The sequence below is a fragment of the Canis aureus genome, chromosome 12, assembly GCF_053574225.1.
Source record: "Canis aureus isolate CA01 chromosome 12, VMU_Caureus_v.1.0, whole genome shotgun sequence".
Taxonomy (NCBI): domain Eukaryota; kingdom Metazoa; phylum Chordata; class Mammalia; order Carnivora; family Canidae; genus Canis; species Canis aureus.
This window is the reverse complement of record NC_135622.1, coordinates 14,971,311-14,996,312: the sequence shown is the minus strand read 5'-3', so window position 1 is coordinate 14,996,312 and position 25,002 is coordinate 14,971,311. Positions and strand designations below refer to the sequence as shown.

Sequence of the window (25,002 nt, the reverse complement as noted above, 5' to 3'; positions counted from 1 at the left end):
ACACATATAGGGTGGATAAAACCATGTGTGTAAAGGTGACTCTCCAGGGAGAGTCTGAAGAGGGAAAAGGGAAGAGGGCTGAAAAATAAACCAATATTAAGAAATGGGGGAGGAGAAGCCCTTGAAGGAGATCCAGAGGTAGTGGGTTGAAGGAGAGGCAGGAGCAAAAGCATGAAGAATGGAGCCTGAGGCAGAGTGGGGGGGTTGAAGGAATTTGGAGAAGGCAGTGGTTAACTACTGAATGCCAAAGAGAGGTCAAGGAGGTAAGGACTAAGGGAGGGCCTTGGGATTTGGCAATTATGAATGGGTGGGAGCACTGGGAGCCAGGCTTTGGGGTGTGAATGGGGAAGTACGGGGATAGAGACCAGGAGGGTAAATCCTCTTCAGGAACCTTGATGGAGAGGAGGACATGGCATAGGCTGATAGTGAGAGGGAGTTTGACATTTTCTCTGTTTTCCTTGGGAGGGACTTAAGCATATTTATATGATGTGCGAAAGGAGCCCATGGATGAGAAATCCTGAAATGAAGGGGGAGATGGACTGGAAACTGGACTGCCTCAAGGCAAGAGAGGGAAATTAAGCACATGGAAACACCTCTTCCTCTGAGATGGGAGACATATAGCCAATGATTGGTTTTTAGGTTTGGGGCAGGAATTCAGGAATGAACTTTTTATGTGGATGCCTGTTTTCATTTCTCTTGGGTGTATGTCTATATATTTCTATTCTGATGAAATTTTTGGGTCATATGGTAACTCCCATATTTAACAATTTGAGGAACTGCCAAACTGTTTTGCAAACCAGCTGCACCGTTTTACATTCCTACCAGCAGTGTATGAGGCCTCTAATGTCTCCATCCTGATAACTTTTATTTATTTATTTATTTTTTTGTTATATCCATTTTATATCCATTCTAGTGGGTATAAAGTGGTGTCTCGTTGCAGTTTTGATTTACTTTTCCTGATGGCTCATGTTTTCTTTTCATGTGCATATTGGCTATTTGTCCATTTTCTTTAGGAACTATCTATTCAAACTCATTTGCCCTTTTTATTTATTTTTTTATTTTTATTTTTTTTTAATTTTTATTTATTCATGATAGGCACACAGTGAGAGAGAGAGAGGCAGAGACACAGGCAGAGGGAGAAGCAGGCTCCATGCACTGGGAGCCTGACGTGGGATTCGATCCTGGATCTCCAGGATCGCGCCCTGGGCCAAAGGCAGGCGCCAAACCGCTGCGCCACCCAGGGATCCCTCATTTGCCCTTTTTAAAAAAAAGATTGAGTTACCTTTCTATTGTTGAATTGTAAGATTTCTTTATATATTCTGGATACTAGTCTCTTATTAGATGTATGATTTACAAATATTTTCTCTCATCCTGCAAATTGCCTTTTTACTTTTTAAATTTTATTTTATTTATTTATGAGAGACACACAGAGAGAGGCAGAGACACAAGCAGAGGGAGAAGCAGGTTCCCTGCGGGGAGCCCCATGCGGAACTCAATCCTGGGACTCCAGGATCATGCTCTGGGCCAAACGCAGGTGCGAAACCACTGAGCCACCCAGGGATCCCCAGCCTTTTTACTTTCTTAATGGTGTTCTTTGGAGCACAAAAGCTTCTCTTTTGATGCAGTCTGGTTTATCTATTTTTTTCTTAGGTTGCTTATGGTTTTGGTGTTCTATCTAAGAAGGCTTCCCCTAACCCAAGGTCATGAAGATTTACTCCCTTTCTTCTGAGAGTTTTATTGTTTTAGTACTTCTATTTAGGTCTATGATCTATTTTGAGTTAATTTTTGTGTATGATGTAAGGAAGAGTTAACTTAATTCTTGTGCATGTGAATTTCTAGCTGTCCCAACACCAATTGTTGGAAAGGATCATTGAATGGTCTTGGCACCTTTGTTGAAAATGAATTGGCCATAAAGATAAGGGTTTATTTCTGGACTCTCAGTTCTATTCCACTGCTCTATTATGTCTATCCTTATGCCAGTATCATACTATCTTGATTTGTAGTTAAGTTTTGAAATCAGGAAGTATGAGTCCCTCAGGTCTTTCTTCTTTTTCAAGATATTTGGCAATTCTGTATTCCTTGCATTTCCTTTTTTTTTTTTAAAGATTTTTAAAATTTATTCATGAGAGACACAGAGAGAGAGAGAGGGGCACAGACACAGGCAGAGGGAGAAGCAGGCTCCACGCAGGGAGCCCGACATGGGACCCTGATCTCCGGTCCCCAGGATCATGCCCTGGACTGAAGGCAGCGCTAAACTGCTGAGCCACCCGGGCTGCCCTACCTTGCATTTCCATATGATTTTAAAGACCAACTTGTCAATTTCTGCAAAAACAGCAACTGAGATTTTGTTGGGGAATGTGTTGAATCTGTAGATCAATTGGAGGAGTATTACCATCTTAACAATATTGCCTTCCATCTATGAACATGGAATGTCTTTCCATTTATTTAGGTCTTTGTTGATTTCTTTCACTGATATTTTATAGTTTCCAGTGTACATGTTTTATACTTCTTTTGTTGAACTCATCTTTTTTTAAGATTCTATTTATTTATTTGAGAGAGAGAGGGAGAGCAAGAGCGAGCAGGAGTGGGGGGAAGCAGCAGAGGGAGAAGGAGAAGCAGGTTCCTCTGCCGAGCAGGGAGCCTGACTTGGGGCTGATCCCAGGACCCAGGACAACTGAAGATTTTTGCTCCTCTGTTGTAATAATGCATGAAAAAGGCAATAACAATTAAAACCAAATGGCATTGGCAGCAAGATAGAAATCTCAGTGGAATAGAATACAAAGTTCAGAGTCTGTCTGCAATACATACAAGAATGTATATGAGAAACCCAATGGCAAAAGGATAGTGATTGGCAATAAGTATTGGGAAGCATGGACTGCTGTTGAGGGAGAGAGGGTTGGATTTTCAAACCATTCCCTAAAAGAGCATATAGAATAATTTTTAAAAATATTTATTTATTTATTTATTTATTTATTTATTTATTCATGAGAGACACACAGAGAGAGGCAGAGACATAGGCAGTGGGAGAAGCAGGCTCCTTGCAGGGAGCCCAATGCGGGACTTGATGTGGGACTCAATCCCCAGACGTGGGATCAGGCCCTGAGCCAGAGGGAGATGCTCAACCGCTGAGCTACCCAGGTGTCCCGCATATAGAAGAATTTAAACATAATGAAAGAACAAAAAAATAAATAAATAAATAAAAATAAACATAATGAAAGAACAAAGAAGTTAAACAACCTAAAAACTAAAGAAAATATGAGCAGATATTATTGATCTGTGAGGGTGGAAGAATTTAACGATGTTGAAACAATGGAAGAAAGTCAAGGATTTGACAACATAACCTCTTTTGTCAAACTTATTTGCAAAAAATATAAAAGACAAAGTGTTACTCTTTTTTTAAACAATATTTATTTATTTATTTGAGAAAGAGAGCAGAGTTGGGGGGTGGGCAGAAAGAGAGAGAGAAGCAGACTCCCTGATGAACAGGGGGCCCTACAATGCGGGGCTGGATCCCAGGACCCTGAGATCATGACCTGAGCTGAAGGCAGACACTTAACTGACTGAGCCACCCCTGGCACCCAAGACAAAGTGTTATTCTTACTTGGAAAGCAATAGTATAAATTAATAAGAAATTAAGACTTCAAAGACAAATGAGCATAGAAGATAATTCGGAGAATAGACAATTCAGTAAAAGGAAATATAAATGACTAGTAATTGAAAAAAATTCAATCTCATTGGCAATCAGAGAATGCAAAAGACACATGGATGTACAAGTTTGCTTTCAGCAAAGATTTCTAAGGTTACAAGATTCGTTACTGCTTAGTGTGTGTTGAGATAGCTCTCATATTAACCCTATGAGCTGACTTCTATATTAGGCCCATTTTATAGGTGTGGAAACTGAAATTCAGTGGGCTTTAGTGATTTTCCTAAGCTTATAATGTTGGGGAGTGGTGGCACTAGAATTTGAACCCAGGCTGTGTGACTTTATTATGGTGAGGGGTCTTAGAAAACAAATGCGGGAAAGGGGAGGTGAAGAACAGGAGGAAATGTAGTCTGCAGAGCCTGGTAAAGTTATTTGAAGTACCTATGTGAAGGGCCAATGGGCTTTTATGGTATTGCAAAGAGAAGCAACAAGTGGGCATTTCACAAAGGAGCACTTTTTTATAGTAAGAACTATCTCTACAGACTAGAGAAAGCCAGGAACGCAGGAGCACACCCAGCCCTAGAGAGCCAGGTAAGCCAGAGGATCCTCTGACTAGCCCTCATGGCAGGCTGCAGGCAACGGGGTCATCTTATGAGGAGAAAACACACCTCTAGGTGATCAAGACTTGTGTCTTCAGTTTCCGCTCTTTCTCAACGACAGATAGCTAAGAGACCTTACCCCTTCCTCCTCCTGCCAAGTGACCTGCAGGGGAGCCCTGCCTGGCTTCACTGTCCTGTGGCTGCAATCCCAGGCCAGCAGGAAGCCTGAGCTTGCCAAACTGCGTGGGTCAGGGCAGGAGGAAGGAGAGCGGGAGTAGCCCATCTGAGTTCTCTTTTGCCCTTTCCTGCAGCCTTGCTACTGCAGCCCAGTGGTGTAGAGAACTAGGAAGCAGGTGAAACTGAACCATTAAAGAAGGGTGACTAATATATGTTAGTTGCACTTTGGTAAAGATGTCTTCATCTGCAAAACCATCAGGGAATCCATTCTTGAAGTTGGGACTCCATTCTGAGTACAACCTTGGTTAAGTCTGTTAACATTTTTTTATACCTCAATTTCTTTATCTGTGAAATGGTTGTATGACAACACTTCCTACTTTATCAACCTCAAATGATGTAGTGCCTATATGATCAACAAGCTAGTGTGAGAGTAGAGGCCACAGGCAGTCGTCAGACTATTCTCTGCAATTTTCCATTCTCTGCAATTTTCCAGTTAGAAACTTGGAAAAAATTACCCAAGCTCTCTCTGCTTTAGTTTCTTCATCAGTGAAAATGAGGGTAGCAATAGCACTTGCCTTTAATGATTGTTTTCAGGGGTAAATGAGATAATACATGTAACTGGTTGAACCAGGACTCCAATGGCCACTCCAAAGCTACATTACAGTTGCCTCACAACCATAATGCATACAAATCAACATCAGAGCATAGAGAAAAGATTCAAAACAAATTGTTAACAGTGTTTATTTCTGGATGGTGAGATTATGATCTATTTGTTTTTCCTTCTTTGTGTTTTTCTGTATTTTTGAACTTACTTTAATAATCAAAAGAAAAGCTGTGTATGATGTTCAGATGCCTTGAGATCATTCATTATGGTCTCCACTGCATTAAAATCTTTGACAATATTTTCTCACACAATCTTCTCAGCAACTGCTTGAAGTAGGCATCATTATCCCCATTTTCTAGATGAGGAAACAAGGCTGGTAGAGGTCAGAGAGCTGGTTTAATCTTCAGATTTTATTACTGCTAAGTGGCAGACAGCCAAGATCCATAGGCAGAGCTGGCTGTCTTGAAGATAGGTGCTGTCCACAGGCATGCTGGACTGTGGAGCTCAGTGCCCAGGACTCCTCCACCCCAGTCATCAGAAAGCAGGGGCAAGACTGTCAGGATTGGGCCTGTGGTGGGTATGTTCCCACAGATCCCCAGTGACTGGTGTACTGGTTCCCTCCATCCATATTCTGGTGAAGGACATGGCCTGCAGAGTTGGGATTTTTGGCCTCTTCCTCTCACTGCACAGGAAGTCAAGGGGTACTGCAGAGAGTCTTCCCAAGAAGAAACACAGGTTTCCACCATAAAGGTATCCAACAAAGAAACTAAAAATAATAGGATAACCACACAAGATTGAAAGAGGGATGTGGGTGTCAGACACATGATCTATCATAACAGGAAGGCAATAGATAATGGCTGTCCTGCTAAATCCACATACATAAGCATTTTAGGTAGAGAAGATGGAGCTGTCACCAGGCTTGAAAACACCAGCGGACATAAGTGGGTTTTCTCCCCATCCAGGGTGAGAGGGAGACTTTTGCTTTTTCATCATAAGTGCTTCCGTCCTATTTATTTTTTTTTAGCTGTATGTGTTATATTTTATTTAAAAATCATGAGTTTAAAAGTACAGGCTGTGGGGTCATTTGTGTGGAATCCCATCCCACCTTTGCCAATTATGGATCTTGGGCACTTTAGCCTCTCGGAGCTGCAATTTAATCTTCTGGAAAACAGGAATAAAAAGCACTCACTCAGAGGGTTGCTCTGAGGATAAAATGAGGTAATGCATACAAAGTACACGGACCGGCACTGGCTAAAATTCAGCATCTATAATTACTAACCATTGTTATCACTATTAATAATAGGCCAAGCGTTCAAATAAGACCCTGTGCTTTGCACACAGGCACATAGTAGGCACTCGATGGGTGCCTAAGTAATTGTTTAAAACCCTCAGCAGAGCCTCTAATTTCCACCAACCGGTGACGCAGGAGCCCCGGCTTAAGTACTGATGCGGTTACTTATTCATCATTCGCTCTGCGCCGCAGCGCCCGCCGAGGGCAGGCACGCCCGGCTCTCCCGCCTCCCGCCGCGCAGTCTCGCCGTCCCAGCCCGCCCCCGAGGCGCGCGGAGGTCGCCCGCTCGCTGGTGCGGGGCTGTCGCGCGCCGGGGCGGGAGTCAGTTCTGCCTCCGCTCCCGGCGTCCCCTCCTCCCAGGGCGGGCCGGAGGTCGGGGAGCGCCGCTCGGGACGCGCCCGGGGGGCGGCCGGCCCAGGAGGGGCGGGCCGGGGCCGACATCGCAAAGAAAGATTTGGGATTGGCCGGGAGACGCGGAGCGGGCTTTTCGGACCGGGCCGAGGGTGCTGAGCGCCCGCAAGCGCGGGGGGTTCCGCGGGCGCCGCCAGCCGGGGGCGGAGCCCACGCGGGAGCCCCGCCCACCCGGCTGCAGAGGCCGCGCGCCCCACCCCTTGGGCCGCGGCGCCCCCTGGAGCTCCCGGCGGCGGTGCGGAGGCCGGGGCCGGGGCCGGGGCCGGGGCCGGGGTCGGGTCGCGGGGCGGGGCGGGGGGCGGGGCGCTGACGTCGCGGCGCGGCCGGCGGCCGGGAGGCGGGGAGGCGGGGAGGCGGGGAGGCGGCTGCCGGCTCGGCCCAGCCCATCCCGCAGCTGCGGCGGCCCCGTGCCCGCGTCTGGGCCCGCTCCTGCCGGCCGTCGTCCGCCGCCGCCTCCTCCGCCATGGCCCTGGTGCGGGGCGCCGAGCCGGCGCCGGGGCCCTCCCGCTGGCTGCCCACGCACGTCCAGGTGACGGTGTTGCGGGCCCGCGGGCTGCGGGGCAAGAGCTCGGGAGCGGGCAGCACCAGCGACGCGTACACGGTGATCCAGGTGGGCCGCGAGAAGTACAGCACGTCGGTGGTGGAGAAGACCCCGGGCTGCCCCGAGTGGCGCGAGGAGTGCTCTTTCGAGCTGCCGCCCGGTGCCCTGGACGGCCTGCTGCGGGCGCAGGAGGCCGACGCGGGCTCGGCTCCCTGGGCCGCGGGCTCCGCCGCCGCCTGCGAGCTGGTGCTCACCACCATGCACCGCTCGCTCATCGGCGTCGACAAGTTCCTGGGCCAGGCCACGGTGGCGCTGGACGAGGTCTTCGGCGCAGGCCGCGCCCAGCATACGCAGTGAGTGGGGGGCCCGAGGGCGCGGAAACGGTTAAGGCAGAGCTCGCCGGGCGGGGCTGGCGGGGGAGCGGGACCCCGAACCTCGGCCGCGGCGCTGCGCCCTCGCCGCGCGCTCAAGGGCGTAAACCGACCAATTGCTCTTTTTGCGTTTGGGGTCCGCTTCTTCTTCTTTTTTTTTTTTTTTTAATAAATTTATTTTTTATTGGTGTTCAATTTGCCAACATATAGAATAACACCCAGTGCTCATCCCATCGAGTGCCCCCCCTCAGTGCCCGTCACCCAGTCACCCCCACCCCCCGCCCACCTCCCCTTCCGCCACCCCTAGTTCGTTTTTGGGTCCCCTTCTGATCCCCGTCCTTGCGACTGTCTGTGCTTGGCTGCTGGTGTGTCCTTGTGTAGCCTGGGGGGAGGTATGATTCGTGGCCCAGCCCTAGGAGTAGATTACCAAGTAAAGTTAGGAGTGGGATCCAGAGGCCCTTGAACTGTGGGAACCTCAAGAAGGAAAATTTTGGCCATTTTTAGGGCCTGTCTCCCTTTCCTGGAAGGAGAGGGGCCCTGCAGCCTTCTGTCCCAAGCCAAGCCCGCAGGGCAGTGGAGAGGTGTTGCCTAGCCCTGTGGGGGAAGGAAGGTTCAGTGTTCTGCTTGAGGGTGAGATTGACCGGACATGCCCCACCAGATCTCCAGACTGCAGAGGGTATCTGCTTCTTGCCTCCTATTTGGATGCCCTCTGCCGCCTAGAGACAGAAGCCTCTGGAACCCAGCACCTCTGTGTCCCTGTTCTGAAAGCAAGAGAACCTCCAAACTGAAGGAAGAAAACCCCTCAGTCAGCCTTCAAATGTCCTGCCTGTCCTGCTTGAGGTGAAGGCAGCTTCATGGTTAATGCACAGCAGGAGATAATCTCCAGCCACTTCCACCCAGAAGGGCCTGTGCATTTTTTAATCATTTATTTTGGCAGTGTTTAACCTTGCCGGTGTTAAGATCAAGGCTTCAGACTTGGAGCCCCATTTCCTGTTTGGACTTGGACAGGATCTGAAAGCCAGTCCCCATGGCTGACCCTCTGCTGTGGACCATCTAAGGGGTTAACCAAGGTGACATGTCCCCTGGACCCAATGGGCCCTGGATGGGGAGCATAAGGGGATGGGGGCAGGGGTGTGCCCTAGGTGGGGACAGGTGCCAAAAAGGTTTGCCCATGTGGAATGGCATCTAAATGAGTAAATCTAGGAGAGCTTGTTGATAGAGAGGGATGAGACTGATGCAGACCCATGTGAGAGCAGGATTTGATTAGAAAGGATCTGACCTTGAACGTTTTTCAGAATATGTAGGAAAGGGCCTTCACAGCTCTGCGCTGTTTGGTTGCTGGGTGTGGAATCATGTGGTATAGTTTGGCCGTTGTTTTGTTTTTTTCCTCCCCTTTTCTGTCCTCTCCTTCCTTTCTGGCCGGGGGTGGGGCAGAAAGATCTCTGGATCTCTTAGCCCTGTCTTTTCCTGAAGAGGCTCCTGTCCCCTAATTCTTTCCACCCCTTTCTTTACTAGTCTTTCAGTTTTCATCACTGGACTAATCTGACCAGACTGGTAGATGATGACATACCTGGTGGCTGGGGGCAATGGGGAGACAGAAAGTCTCTGGGTTTGTGGGGGAAAGGCCTCTGTGAAGTCAGTGACTTAGGGTGAGGGGAGCTTTGATTTCTTAAATTTATGCCCTTGCTTTCTTCTTGGCCTTTGGATCTTCCTGAGCTGAACTGCCTGCACTTGTAGGTCCAGGTGGGGGCCTGTTTTCAGCCAAGGACAGGCCCTCTTGGAGAATTCGACTTGCTACCTCTTGATCTGAGTGGGAGCCTTAATTTACTTGATAGAAGTCATCTTTCCCACCAGGATCTTTCCTTACCTACCCACTGCTTTTCTTCTGTTGGGTTGACCTGGGTTATAGATAGAACCTGGAGAGGGCAGGAGAGGCGAGGGGCACTCCTGTTGGGCAGAGGAGAAGTCTTTGAAGTCTGCTTGGTCTTCTAGTTCACCAGACCTAACGGCGTACCTACTGACAGAGGGCGAGGGCTGCTGCTCCCACTCGGGTCCCCATCTCCCACCTCTGATTTTAATGGCCACTCCTGGTGGTGTTTCCTGAGAGCACCCTGGCATGAGCTGCTAAGATAGTGAGTCTGCACATTTCCTAGTGGAGAGAGGGCAAGATGGGGAGGACCAGGGTATGCCCTCCTCAGCTTTGGGTAGCAGTGGGAAAGAACAGTATCCACTCTAATACCATGAGCCAGCTGTGGTGGTCTCAGGGAAGACAGATGGCCGCCCTGTGTCACCAAGACAGAATCTGACTGGGGAAGGGCTGCCTCATGGTTATGAGGAGGGGACTGTGGAGTTGAAAGAAATAGATTCCAGTCTCAAACTTGCCACCTTATGGTGAGTCAAGTAAATAAACTCTTGGTCCTCAGTTTTCTCATCTGTAAAATGGGGCTAGTGTTATAAGATTGATGTAAGGTCTGAAATGAGAATGCAATTAAAGCACCTAATGTAGTCCCTAGACGTGGCTGCTGGTCAGGAACAGCAGTGATAGTGGAGGGAGGCTTTGATTACAGTGTCTGGTAGCTCTGGTGTGACAGATGTCCCCTCCCCTTGAAGAGCCTCTCATGTGATGGGCAGCGAGAGGTGGGTGGGGCGACAATACAGAATTTAGAGACGGAGCCTGAGAAAGCCCCAGGACTGCTGGTGACAATGTACATACCAGAATGTGAGAGCTCCTCATGAAATAGGCCCTTTGCAGGCCTCCATTTTCTTTGCTGCTAGAAGTTTGAAAATTAGGGCTGGGCTTGGGAGGCCTCAGCAGTGCTCAAGCCAGGCTCAGATCCACTTGCAGCCCTCCCCCAGCAGCCTGGGCTGAAGCTGCCCCTGCCCTCTGGGGTAGGTAGGACAGCACAGTGTCTCAGAACCTAGAGACGGCTTTCATTCCCAGTTCTGTGGCTTACTAGCAGGCAAGTTACTTAACCTGTTTCCTTTTTTCTACAAAGATCACAATAATAGTTATGGAATTTTAAGATTAAATAAGACCATGTCTATAAAGGCCTTCATATAGTTCCAGGCCAAAGGAAGCCTTTAAAGTATGGGTGTTGTGGTTACTCTGAGTACCCTGCTTTGTGTGATGATGGTGTGGGGGTGGTGGTGGGAGGTGTCTCAACTGCCCCTGATGCTCCTTTGTCAAGAGGTGCTCTCTGAGGTGAGGGATTTCACCAGAGGCTTCCAAATAACTGAAGAGGAAATTCTCAAAACAAAATTTAACATAATACCTGAGCAAACGGATTATAATCCTCTCCCCTCAGTAAATCCATACATGGATCATCACAAGTCTGAAAATCCTGAGATGCTTCTCCACTGTTTCCTTTCTGACTTTTATCAGTGGGCACTGTGTGTGGAGTGGGTGTTATGTGTGGAGGAAAAGAGTGCCTGCCGTGAAGAACCTCCATCCTGGGCCCATCAAATCGATGGTTAGAGCCTGGCCCCTTGGGAAGCCTGAGTCTGGGCTTAATTTGGGTTGGGATCGGTTTGTCCTTTTTCATCCCATAGAGTAAAACTGTTGGGGCCAGGGCCAGGCTGCTAACTGTGGCACCCCGAGAGGCTTTGTCGGCCCTGGTCAAACCTGTGCCATTGCTTTTATGGAGGGCTTCCAGGAGGCCTGTGGCTCAGGACCACCTAGGTTTGAGACTAGTGTACTGCCTGAGATCCCCTGGAGGATAGGGAGTTTAGGGACACTGGGAGAGGCTCTGGAGGGAAAATACAGCCTGTTGGCCTAGGATTGGGATGATTTTTGAGGGCTTCTATTCATCTCTCAGCCTCCAGACTACTTGACATTCCTGTGCACGTAATCCCACAGCCTATCTCCACTGGTTTCCAGGTGTGACTGCTCCTCAGGAGGTGGCTGAGGCCATAGAGTTCTTGGTCCAACCTTAAGGCTCAGCTTCTGCTCCAGCCCCAGACTTGTGGGCTGCTGGGAAAGTCTGCTTTGGCTGTGGGTGGGGGGTGGGGAGGAAAGGTATGGCCATATTTAAAAGTCAGTCATTAGGATTCAGGAGGCTTCAGCTCCCTTAGTTATGGAGTAGTTTTTATTTGGGGTTGCTTGAGCCGCAGTGCCTGGAGGACAGGGAGGGGTAGGAAGTGACTCCTCCATCAGACCGGGCGGCTCCTGGTTGGCACAGAGCTTTCTCTTCCTTCTGCATCTGGCCCTGGGTGAGAACCCTGTCTCTGCCCTACTGTCCTCTCCCTGTAGCCAACCAGGAACAGGCATACCTCAGCAGATCCTCCACCCCAGGGGACCATGAGGACTGTCCTTTCCTCTGATGGGGGCTGGCCGCTCCACTTGTTATTGCTGCTCCCCTGGTGCTGTGACACTCTTGCTGATGCTAAATGACTGGTCTGGCCTTGTCCAGATGTTTCCCCTGCCCTTCCCACCCTATGCTGGGACAGATAATTAACACAATGACAGGAGCTCTCTGTGTTCCCTGGGAATCAGTACTCTATCTCTGCAAAATGGTGTAGTCATGAAGAAGCTTTGCCCTTTTCCACAGCCAAGTAAAAAAAAAAAAAAAGTCTGCAATGTAAGGTCCTTTATACACAGGGCAGTCCTTCCAGGGAAGAGTCGAATGACTTTGCTTTCACTGAGCTGGCCAAGAACCCCTTAGGTTATTGCTACCCTCAGGACGGATGGCAGCTGGTGAGGATAGCTGAGCCTGGCAGGTCAGGCTGAGGCCTGAGAGTGGGGCTGGGCCCAGGCCTCTACTTAGTGAGCCTCTTGCTTATAAAGCAAGCAGGGACCCTCTAAGTTCCCTCCCAGGAGGCAGAGCTTCAGAGGAGCTGCACAGGGGGAGGGGCTTTGTCACAGGCCACCTGGACCTTCAGCTGACCCAGGGGTTGAGGGGCTGGTAGGGAGGGAAGCACAGCCCTTGATTGCAGAATTCTAATGTCAGAGCTAGCAAACAGCTTAGACTTGTGGGGACCAAGGCTGGGGAACGGTGGGGCTCTGTGTGGTCTCTATGAGGCCCTGCTAGCCTGCAGAGCTGTAGGATTTAGGGTAAGGAAGAGATGGCATTTGGGGCCCCCGTGGGCATCCCAGGGTTTCTGTGGAAGTGCCCATGGGGTTTTAGAGAGAGAGAGACACTTTTCTGCTGGGATAGAGGAGGTGGCTTTGGGGCTTATCTGTAGACCTGGAGGGGCAGTCTCATCCAAAAGCTTTTTTGGAGTGCCTGGGCAGAGGCCTACAGGGGCCGCTGGCTTGGGTAGTGTGGGTTTAGAGGTGGGGAAGACATGGATATCCCAGCCTGCATGCCTGGAAGCTATGGCTTTGTTAGGAGGATTATCCCTACATTTGGAAGAAGGGCCATAGGCAAGTGCTGTATTTTCAGGCCTTGCCAGGCAGCTCCGGAAAAGTTCAGAGCAGACAGAGCCACCCAGCTTAGCTGTGGTCAGGCACCCCACCTCAAGGAAGAGACGTCCACTGAAGACCTGTGAGGTCCACCGCTCTGTTTTTGGGGGGCCGTTATTGCCAGATTAGCGAGGCATATCATTGATTAAGCCTCTTCTCTGTGCTGCCTAAGGCCTTGACTTCTTAGCTCACAGGAAGCCCTTGAGGTTTTGATACTATTACTGTGTTTAAGGGATGGAGAAACAAAGGCACAGAGAGGTGAAGTGACTTTTCTAACAGCACACAGTACAAGGCAGAGCCAGGATTTGGACCCAGGCATTCTAGCTTCAGATTCTGTACTCTTCACCACCACTCGGTACTACCCACCTTGGTTTTCCCCCATATCTTCCATGAGTTAGCTCGGCATAGGACCAGGGCTCAGCCACTGCCCTCCTGACGGTTCCTCTGTCCTCCCAAAGCCGAGCTCTCTGGTAAGCATGGCCTGCTGTTCCTGTGTGAAGCCTTGGCTGATTGGGGTAAATGTGTTTGATCTGCAGCTCCAAGTCCAGTCATGTCTGTCTCCCAGACATGGGTCGGGGTGTTGTGTGGTACTTTGGGAAGGAGGGTATCAATGCCATCAGAGTTGTCTCCCAGGAGCTGAGGGGAAGCCTGGCAGGCTCTCTGTCTTGGCCCTGGTCACCCTTACCTGGGGCGGGGGTGCGGTGGAGATTTGCTCCCATTGGCTTGTGCAGTAGAGCAGAGCTTGGGAGCATCCACAGATACAAGACTTCCTGACCTTTCTCAAGAATCGCATGCTTGTGTTACTGTGACAGAACACTCTGAGCCATCTAGCGCCTTACATCAATGCAGTCATTTCCTTTTTTTTTTCTCTTGTTCAATATCTAGGAAGCAGTTGCTAGGCAACCGCTGTGCCTAGGTCAGGGCTTTGGAGAAAACAAGAGAAAGAAATATATAGCCCTTTCCCCAAAAGGGCAAAAAATACGTTTGCGACAAGACTTATCCAGGAGAGATAATTAACCTACAAAACAGCATATACAAATGTGAGAGAAGAAAAGGGTCAGGAGAAGGGTGTACTCAGCAGGGTTGGAGTGATCAGAGTGGGCACTCTGGGGGAAGCAGGTTCTTGAATGACAGCTGAGGCTGGGATGGAGACTGGGTGAGTTTCAGAGAGGGAGACTGCCTCCAGAAGGGGAAGTGAGTGTTTTGGGGCTGGGCCAGGAAAAGGAGTGGAGGGGAGCCAATCGTACTTTTCCCTGTGCCTCTCTCAGCAAAAGGGCCTGAATTGACTTTTTTTTTTTTTTTTTTTTTTGAGTAGTTCACCTGGTTCAAATTCTCAAGGTACAGAAGGTATGCAATGAAAAAATCTCCCTTTCTGTGACCTTGAGTCATCCAGCTCTTCTCTTCAGAGGGAACCAATATTACCAGTTCTTGGGTATCCATCCAAAGTTATTCTGTGCACTTAACATTTGTTTGTACAAATGTAGCAATCTCTGCACACAGGTTGTACCTCTGATCAGCCTGATTTTCCCACACAGGATGTTTATTTATTGTTTATCTCCACCTGTTGTGCATCTAAACCAAGACCTGGCTGAGGTACCAGGCACTACTTAGCTTTGTCCTCTATGACCCAAGACTCTTGTTTTAGGTGAATATGGGGTTAGGAGTAAACTGGGGAGGAGGTGTAATTAAGTAGAATTTCTTCCTATTTCCTACCCCTGCCCCCCCCCCCCCCCCGTCTGACCAAGACCACCTGGGAGAGGTCCTCTTGCTGGTTCTCTTCTTCCTGGGGAGGGCTATCACTTGTTGGTCCTGGGCCACCTGCTCCCATGGGCTGATGACGACTTATAAAAGGCCCTTGACAGACAGTGAACCCAAATCATTATGTGTGGTTTGGCCTATTTTTCAGAGTGCTTTCCTGGCATCACCTCATTTCATTCTTCCCTGAGGGCAGACAAGGTGACACCCCCCCCTTTTTTACAGATGTGGAGGCTGGGGTCTCAGGAGATGAAATGATTTGTCCAAGGTCACATGACTTACTAGTGGCAGTCAGATTTCTGACTTCCAAGCCCAGTACTTTTTCCCCCACATTGTGCTTTTGGCGGTTGCATATTTTCTGCTGCTATCAGGGTGGTTAGATCTGTCTCTAGGTATTTTCATAGCTTTTCCTCTGCTGAGTGAGTATGGTCACTGGCCAGCCTGAGGCAAGCTGATAGTGACAGGCCTTTGGAGCCCATGGCAGTAGGGGGCATGAGGATTAGCTTGAGGTGTTTATGCCTAGAGGAGAGGGGAGCTGGACCTGGTTCTGAAGTAAGGTGAGCAAACCATGCTCACATAGGCTGGGGTGGCTCACAAAGCGATAGTTCTGGGCTCTGAGGACCGTCTATGCTAGGTTGGGTGATAAAGATCATCTGCTGGCCTGATAAGAGGCAATATCCTGCCCTATGACTGTGTCTGGCTGGCAGTTTTGCTGTAGATACCAAACCAAAGGGTGGGTTTGATTGTGGGTGTGGGGAGCCAGAAGATGGCCCTGAGGTCCTGCACACCTCCTGTCTGATGGTGTGTGAGGAGGAATGCTCTTGTGGGGGACGTGGAGACGAGCCAAAGCATCCCATGGGGGAGACTCTGGCCAGGAGGTTCCCCTCTCAATCCCTGAGTAATAGCAGTCTTAGTTATCCCTTCTCCCTGTCCCTAGCCGGATTGTCTTATTGCCCCACTTTTTCAGAGATGAAATGGCTGGTTTAAAGCCTCTTAGTAAGTCAGATCATGGATTAGAACCTGTGTCTCCTGTCTTCTCGCTATGCCCTTAAAATCATTTTTTCCCAACTTATTTTTGGGACTAGCCAAGCCCTTGCCACTTCCATGTCATTTATCCAGCGGGTATTGGAAGGTGTTCCATATATGAAGCCGCACCCCGGGATTTGGGGGATAAAAGGTGAGTGGCAGCCCCTACTGTCACGGAGTGCTGAGAGTGGTGGCGGAGGCCTGCTGGCTGAGGAAAGGGGCCCCTCCTGCCTTCCCCACTGCTCCTGTCCTAATTTAGGAAATCTTTTTTTTTTACTCTTGTTCCGGACTGTTATCAGAGCTGCTGCTGCATTTTTATAAATCACAATGCCAGCTTATAATTTATGATGAGAAAAACTGCCGAGGTGTAAGGAGTTTCTGAGGTCAGCCCTGCCACGGGACCTGCCCTGGCTTATGTCACCCGTGCCTGTCACCTCCGCCTCACCTGTGTGCATGTGGTCCCTCTCCCTGCTGTCCAGCATGGTGTCCATCAGGCCCCATTCTTGTTTGTACCCTAGAGTGAGTGCTCTTCAGGGCTCAGAAGAGAGGTACAGCCCTTGTGTGTGGTGTTAGAGGCAGCTTCCTGCCTGCCCCAGGGCACCTTACTGCCTGACTTTCCCTGTGGGCCCTGGCATCTGCACATTTTATTCCTTCCACCTAGAATGTCTTTCTCCCCAGCTCCTTGCCTCTTCGCTCTGTTTTGCTCAGGGCCCAGTATAAATGTCCTGTCCTTACCTGCCCCCTCTGCCCTGCCCCTCCCCCCTTGCCGGCACTCCGCCGAAATTGTCTTACTACTCCATTTTATTATTATTTTTAAATTATTATTATTTTTTTACTACTCCACTTTAACTTGCCTCTGTAATTGGAGTGTTTGTGTGTTGTCAATCACTTTCCTGATTTATGTGGCTCTCTTATTTCTCCACCAAGCTGTGAGCTTCTCAAGAACTCTTCCTTTCTTGTTTCTGGCAAATATCTGAGAAATGCTTTGAACAGAGGCCTAACTGAAGCCTCCCATGGTTGGGTGGGTCGTCATCGTCATCGTCATCTTCTTCTTTTTTTTTTTAATGCTTTATTTATTTATTCATGAGAGACAGGCAGAGAAACAGGCTCCATGCAGAAAGCCGGATATGGGACTCGATCTGGGGACTCCAGGATCACTCCCTGGGCTGAAGGCAGATGCTTAACCGCTGAGCCACCCAGGCGTCCCTTCTTCTTCTTTTTTAAGATAACTTGTTTATTTGAAAGAGAGAGAGCACGTGCACAAGCAGGGGGAAGAGGCAAAGGGAGAGGCAGACTCCTTGCTGAGTAGGGAGCCCGACTTGGGGCTCGATCCTAGGACCTAGAGATCATGACCTGAGCCGAAGGCAGATGCTTAACCAACTGAGCCACCAGGTGCCTGGTTGGGTTGGCATCGAGTGTCAAGATCCCACATGTCAGCCCGGGTGCTGGGGTGTGGCCATGAATGGGAGGGGCCACAGGTCAGCACAGGACTCAGAGACCCAGAGCAGGGCTTGGTCATGGGAGAAGGAGAAAAAGCCTATGTCCCTGGCCTAAGGCTACCCCCGACCTCTGGGGTCTAATGGAAATGCACTGCTAGTCCCAAGTGGGCCCAGAAGGAGAATGTAAATGAGTCCGTGCTCCCTAATGTAACCATAATGTCTTTATCACACATAAAACTAGCAGTTCCTTAATCATCATCCAGTGTCCAGTCCATATTCAATTTCCCCTGATATCAGAACTTACTTTTCACAGATGTTTTGTTGAGTCAGAATCAGGACTGGGCTCCCATCCTGTGCCTGGTTAGGCCTCTCAGTATGACAGTCTTTGTCTCAGGCCCCTAGCTGATGGAGGAGCTGGGTCACCAGTCCTTGAGGCTGGCTGACCCTGTGGCCCCAGCTGAGGAACTCCTCATGCTGCCCTTCACCCCAGTTTTCCAGCCCCTGAGCACTCATGGTTGGGTTTGGAAGGCCCTGTCCCTGTCCCCCACCTGCTGGCAAGAGCAAGAGTCCTTCCACGTGGGGTGGCTGATGCTGCTCCCATGGCCTCGCTGTCAGCGTCTTTCCATCAGTGAGACCCAGGTTGAGTAGCAGGTCCTGTTTACGAAGCTTGCCATCACTGTGGTTTTAGCATCCACGGGTGAGCGCTGCCTTGGTCCCCCGTTCTGCCTCTTCCTCTGTATCTGTCAGGAACCTGGCATAAGGAAGAGCTTTTCTTCTCAACTCTTTGGTCGCTCTACATAGGAATGGGCAGAATGGCGCCGTTCACTGAGGAATACCGGGAATGACAGTTCTTTGCCATTATTTTTCAATTAGTGATGACTTTCAAATTAAAAACCCACCCTGCCCCCATGATAGTGTTATTATAGATACTAGTTATTTACACTGCAGGAATTTCCTGCCAAAGCAGAGATTGCAGGGCCTCATGAGCCCTGGGATGGTGGGGACAGGGTAGCTGGTCTCTGGGGCATCTTGAGGGCAAATGGTTCACTCTGCACATCACTTGAAGTGGCTGATGGCTGGCCTGGAGTAGGAATAAGGGGGCAAATATTGTTAAGGATGGATATTTTAGTGTTTTCTCCTGCAGTTTTCCCCAGCATCTACTTTTTGAGTCGCATGTCCTCTCCACTCCAGAGCCCTGCGGCCCCCCACTTGTACTAAGTCTCTAGATGGGGCAAGGGAGGCCAGGAAGAGAAAACTGGATCTGTATATCTTTCTCTCCTTTGTGCTGGCCCCTCACTTTCCCTTCTGGAAGATTCTCTAGCCAGGACAGCAGGCCTCTTAGCTTCATTTGCCTCAGAGGGTGGGGTCTGATGCCAGCAAAGGTCAGCTTTACAGGACCCCTCATCCCCAGTATGGTGGTGGCTCTTCAGTAGCCTGATGTGAGACCTGTCTCTGAAGAGAGCAGGATGGCATCCATAGCCATCAGAGAGAAACTGCACACCTGATGGGTTATAGCTGTAGCAGGTGAGGAGCAGGTGAGGATCAGGTGAGGAGCAACCCCGTGGGATGTAGAGTATGTGGTTTTGGGGGTGTGATTACAGCAAACTTGCCTGTTCCCTAGCTAGCAGGTTTACTGGCTGTTTTTGTTTTGCTGGAGTCACCTTCACTGGCATGCAGGATATCCAGGGTTAGACTGAGCACTGTAGTGTAATGCTGGAGACAGTCAGGGCCTTGAGCCAGCTTCTGGCCCCTGACTAGGCCCTCCCAGGTCTCTGGGTAGGAAATGGGGAGAAGTGCTTTGAGATCTCAGCCTGGGTGCCATGCAGTGGGGCAGGAGGACCTCAGCCTGGGTGCCATGCAGTGGGGCAGGAGGACAAGACCCACGTTTCTGTTGCCTTTATTCTCTCCATACTCTAGAGCAGGTGTTTTTAGTTCCTCTTGTACCGTGGACCACTTGGGTATCAGCTTGAAGCCTATAGATCCCTTTTCAGAAGAAGATCTTCAAATGTACAGGATTACAAAGTACACCAATGCTATTGAAGTTCATTTATTAATATATGAAAACTTTTGCTCAAGTACCGTGTCCTTTATCACTGTATTAAGTGATGTAGTCTGTGGTTGTCTAATAACAAAGTTCAGAGTACAGATGAGTATAAACCATGTTCTGTGACATCTACTACAACTGTAAATAGGATATAAAAGTGTCTAGTGTCTCTTGGTGACACACTTGTAGGTACTGCTACTATACTATTACTGTTGCAACAACTCATACTTGACAGAAATGCTAAGTTTCGGTTAGAGGTTAGGGAAGTAAAGATGTAACTTGCCTTCCATCTAACACATACCCCTGCCCTAGAGAAGTAAGGGTGGGGGGGGACTTTGGATTCCTTGGTTGGGCAGGGACATGGGGTTTCTGGGCCTGTGTGTGTGTGTGTGTGTGGTACTTGCAGAGAGGGGCAGTCTCATGCAGTGATCAAGGTCAGGGGCTCTAGAGTCAAGGAGTTTGAGTTCACATCCTGACTCTCCTGCTTACCGAAAAGAAGTGTGTGACTTAACCCACACTGTGCCCCCATGTCTGCATCAGCAAAAATATGTGAGCTGGCACTTGTGTGGTATTTCCCATGTGCCAAGCCCCGTTCTCTGAGTGCTCCACAGATAGCCCACTTCATCCTCATAGTGGTCTTGTGAGGAGAGCGGATGTGCGTTACCCCCACATTATATATAGGTGCGGAAGCAGAGATGTAGAGATATTAGTGACCTGCCCAAGGTCATACAGGTGATGGGGCTCAGGCTTAAACCAGGCCTGGCTCCAAAGTCCATACTGTAGCCACCCTCAAGGTCTGTCTCCCACACCCACCTCATGGGGTTGTTAAGAGGATTAGTAAGATATCATCCAGTGTGTTGAGAGCTTAGTATAGTGCCCAACATACAATAAGAGAGGTGTAGCTGTAAATGGTGATAAGATTAGTGTCCTAGTGATGGGCTAGAGTGGGGTCAACACCCAACTTCCCTTCACTGACCTCCGTTCACCTGGCTGGGTACTTCCCAGATCTGGCCGGGTGCCTTCTCTCTCAGGGAAGTGAATGAGACTCTTCACTCAGAGATGGGAATTGAGGCTCTCAGGATGAAAGAAGGCCCCCCTTTGGAACTGTCCCCTTTAAGCCTGTCACTTGGGCCTCCTGCCCTCAGAGGGCTCCTGTCAGAGATGGTAAGCAGGGAGCACCCTCTTTGCTTTTTGGGAGCCCCTGGCCTCATGGGACAGACCCGTGGGTTTGTAATGAGAGCAACATTATACACAATTATTCAGTTGTGAACAGGGACAGACAAGTTCCTAAGTCAATTCATAGATTAATCTATTAGTTCATTGAATAAATAATTGAGTGTCTGCTATTTTTAAGTACTCAGGTTGCAGAAATGAGCAGAATATAATTGCTGCCTGTAGAGCAGGGGAAGACAGACATCACACAGCCATGTACATGTACATCATACTATGTGGGATACACACACACACATACACGTGTCAGATAGTGTTAAGAGTGCTGAAGAAACAGAATAGGGTCAGGGGCACTGGCAGTAGAGGGACTCGGGGAAGACCAAGGAGGATCAGATGAACTGACACCTGATGTGAGTGATGAGTCAATGAGTGGACCGTGTCCTCAAGACCTGAGCCTGTGTCTCAGGCAGAGGGAGAAGCAAGTGCAGTGACTTTGGGGTAGGAACAAGCCTGACAAGTTCAGGGACATCAAGAGGGCCAGTGGGGAATGAGTGACTTAGAGAAACAGAGGAGCCAGGACTCAAAAGATAGGACCTTTCCACCATTCTGAGGAGCGGGGTGTGATGTGCCTGTTTGTCGGTGGAGCAGAGAAGTCAGAGAGCAGGGAAGTAGGGGATTGTCCAGTCCAGCAGGGAGATGGTGGTGGACTGGACGGTAGGGTGACAGTGGTGAAAGGGGTAGAATTCTGGGTATAATTTGCACATAGAGCCAACAGAATTCAAAGTTTAGATGTAGGATATGAGGGGGGAAAAGAGAGATGCTTCTTGGGTTTGGGGACTGAAACAAATGATGTGTTGGGGCTTAGAAGGGACACCATCATTTGGATCATAAGCTGATTTGGGGACCGATAAGAATTGGAGATGAGTCAGGTGTGCCTGGGCCTATGTGTCATGGCCCCTACTGCCCCTGGTCTCTGATAGGAGCCGCCCTGGCTCTGGCATGCCTGAGTTTGACATCAGCCCGAGGTCAGTTATGGTGTGTGGCAACTGTTAGCTCAGCTGCCTTGTTCCCTGAGAAACAGGTGGAGAGCTGGGTATGGTGGGCAGCGGTGCCCCACCAGCAGGAATAACGATAGCCATCATCTTGGTAACAGGTGGGGCAAGTAGCCCCCTAGCCCTTCCATCCCACCTTTGTCCTCTGCCCCGTAGGTGGGTGTATTGTGGGGTGGGGTGCGTCTAGCAGGGGAAGAGGCTAGGGGCTGAGTCCGAAGTCCAAGCTGGGCCTGCTGAACTTTTGTCAGCCACCCTGGGAGGTTGGGGGAGGTTTGGCTGATGAGCAAGGGGCCATGAAGGCTTCCCCATGGTTCTGCCCCTTGTACCCCCTCCCCAGGAATTCTGGACTCTGATGGCCATTGGAGGAGGCTGGGCTGCTCTCAGACAAGGTTTTAATGGCCTGGGAACAGGACAGAACCCCAAGATTCTCTCAATGACCTTTCAGGGCTGCATCGTCCTGGGATTATGACAGCATCTGTGTTGTACTTCCAGGTCTTTCCCAGCCTCTGTGCCTTCAGAGTGTCCAGAGGCCTGAGTGTTTGCATTCAGCTGTATGAGAAATGCTACCTCTTAAAGGCTGAGGGATGGGCTCAGTTAAGCATCTTCATATTCAGGTACCAGGCTCCATTGCCTACTCGCTGTATGACTTGGGCAAGTGACAAACCTTCTCTGTAGGTTTGTTTCCTCAACCACAGAATGGGATTATGGTATAGGATCTTGGATTATGTGGATAGTAAAGGAGGTACAGAGCCTGGGACATGAGCATGTTGTAAGGCCAGCTCTGCTGGTTCTCTAGCCCCATCACGTGGCTCCCCAACTCACGTGTGGTCCGCAGGGGCATAGGCATTCCCTGGAAGCTGGGTGGAAATGGAGCCTCTCAGATGCCCATGGCTGTAGTTCTGCATTTTAACCAGATCCAGTGACCCTTTTGCACTTTGCAGTGTGAAAGCACTGGTGGCCATTACTCCTGAAGAGCAGCATCCGTAGCTGTGCATACCTCTGCAGGGGCAAGGGATTTTCTCTCACTCTTCGTTTCCTCTTCATGCCTATCATGGCTTGGCTGCTGATGCATCTGGGACAAGTCCCAGATAATGATCATTTTTGTCAAACCCTTGTCTCCTGAGTACATGCTGCCTGGGCCTTGGAGAGTTTAGGTGCTCCACCTACCACAACTCTCACACCATCTGAGAGTAAGTGGAAGCCTTGGATCTGCACTGACTAGCAGCCCTGATAAGATGGTCTCCCAATGGGTGGCTGAGGAAATAGAAGTTTAGGGAAGGAATCTGGAAAGTGTTGGGGTCGGGGTGTGCACTCAGGATGCAGAGCCCAGCTCTTAACCACCATGCTTTGCCACCATGGGCATCCAGATGAGAGCTCCAAGCAAGGAGTGGGCAGAGCAAGAGGGAGATGAGAGGAAGTACAGGGAATCATTGAGGCCTTGCAACATCTCAAAATTTACTGCTATGCACTGTTCATTTGCTTTGTAGCTCTCTACCCTGGGGGATGCACAGTAAGTATCTGCAGGGAACCCAATCCAGCTAGGGAGACCCCAGGCACCCAGAAAATGACAGTACCAGGTAGCCGAGGAGCAGAGTGCAACTGATCTAGTTGTAGAGTGACTTTGGTCCAGAGTACATGTGCCTGGTCAGAAAGAGAGGAGATTGGGCCAAGCCAGGAAGGTGGCAGCTGTGAGATCTTCCTAGGGGAAGTGGGACTTGAGCTGGGCCATAGGACCCTGCAGTCACATTCCCCGGGGGAGCCCCAGTTTGTGGGGACGGGTTGCCCAGTGTCTATTTGCTCTGGAGTCTGCTGCATGTGGGGCTCTGTAAAGAGAAAGTCTCCAGTGTTTCACTAAGGGATCATCAGCCCACATTGGTGATGTCTGTGGCCTTCTAGCCTCCAGGGGACTGTATGTCACAGTGCCTAGTGGGTCCAGGATCTCATAGGAGGCCACCGGGACAGCAGGAGGAAGCAGGAGCAAGGGGTTTGGGGGAAGGATGTGGTCTTTGGGAGCTGGTGGTTGTGTGGCCTTGCCATCTCAGGCTGTGTGAGTCACACTCCTGGGAGAAGGCCTGCTCTAGTTGAGTCCCAGGGCACCTGAGGTGCCTCGCAGGGTCCAGTTCAGTCCTGTCCCGGACTGGTAGGTGGGTAGCTGGGTGACAGCGGCTGGGGTCCAGATGCCATTCTAAGCCTCACTCTGCTCTGGATAGAGGAGTCTCAGAAAATGGTAAGGAAAGTCTTTTCTCTTTACTCCTGGCCTTCCTGAAAAGCAGGTTAGAGACAGACAGAGAGAGAGAGAGAGAGAGAGAGAGAGAGAGAGAGACCCAAATTCCCTGGGGAAGAACAGGAGAAGCAGAGAAACAGAGGTGACCTTATAGGGGAGAGGGTGGAGAAGGGCAGGGGCAAGGGATCCTCAGGCAGAGGACCTGAGTGTCACTGTGGGCTAATGGTGTATCCTTCCTTTCTCTGAGGGTGGGAGAGGAGAAAGAAAGGATGTATCATCCTTTCTCTGGGAAGGAGAGGTCAGCAGCCTAGCCTGTGTCTCAAGCAATTGAGGAGAGAAGATAGGAGCCGGTGTATTCTTTTGTCTCTTTTCTCTATTGAGACAATAATGTGTGCTCCATATAAAAAATTCAAACTGGACAAAAATATTCAATGTAGGCAGTCATTATACCGCACCTTCACCACCAGGCCCCTGCCCCCCTGAGGTAGGGAGATATGACTGCTAACGCTGTGACTTGTGGCGTGTGAGCAGCTGGGACGGAGGGCCCCTGACCTTTGTGCCCTGACAGAAGATATGTGTGCTCGCAGATTCCAGTTACCCAGAGCACAGTGGGCGTGGGGGGAGTCCAAACGCTTCTCTTCTGCCCCACCTCCCTGGATCTTCCTGTGCTAAATAGGGCCTAGTATAGGTTTGGGGAAAGTGACTAGGGCTTGGCCTTTAAAGGGTTGAGTGTCAGGCTCAGGGTGGGCATTGGCTTGAGGAAGCAGGGGTGTGAGGAGGCTGGTTTGTTTTCTCCCTGCACTCCTCTCACCCCCTCCCCCCCTGCCCCTGCTTACCATCAGAGCATGGAGATGTGCACCCACATTTTGAGCATGGCCCTTCACCTTCCCTGGTTGTACTATCTGTCCTGAGGCAGGCTGCCCAGTAGATGGACACTCAGGTTTAGTGGGGTAACCAGCAGCCCCTCTGCTTGGGCTATAATGTGGGTTACCCAGGAGAGGCGAGGCACATAGCCCAAAACGGGCACAGGACGGTGCAATCTTGATGGACTCTCCCAAATGGGTGCAACCACACTTGCCCCTGGGAAGACCCTTTTTTCATGCAAAAGATCCCCCATTCAGAACCTGTTTATGTCTCAGAAGCTCAGGGAGCTGGTCCTATTGAGTAGGCAGATCTCAGGGTTGGGGGGTGGTGTGGCATGTGTAGTGTGGGAGGGATTTGTGTGTGGTGTAGTACAGTGTGCAATGTTGGGGG

The 25,002-nt window shown here is 50.1% G+C and overlaps 1 protein-coding gene across 4 annotated transcripts in view; it reads left to right on the top strand.

Annotated features, from left to right (window-relative positions):
• The first annotated feature begins 7,145 nt into the window (after positions 1-7,145).
• The window catches only part of RAB11FIP5 (RAB11 family interacting protein 5), a 36,809-nt gene continuing 18,952 nt past the window's right edge, over positions 7,146-25,002 (top strand). Inside the window, exon 1 of one of the 4 annotated variants that reach the window (XM_077842887.1) lies at positions 7,146-7,619. In XM_077842887.1, coding sequence (XP_077699013.1) covers positions 7,189-7,619 — 431 coding nt within the window. In that variant the 5' untranslated portion in view covers positions 7,146-7,188. Of the gene's footprint in view, positions 7,620-8,578; positions 8,708-25,002 lie in introns of those variants that run through there. The other 3 variants (XM_077842888.1, XM_077842890.1, XM_077842889.1) reach the window with 3 other exon arrangements.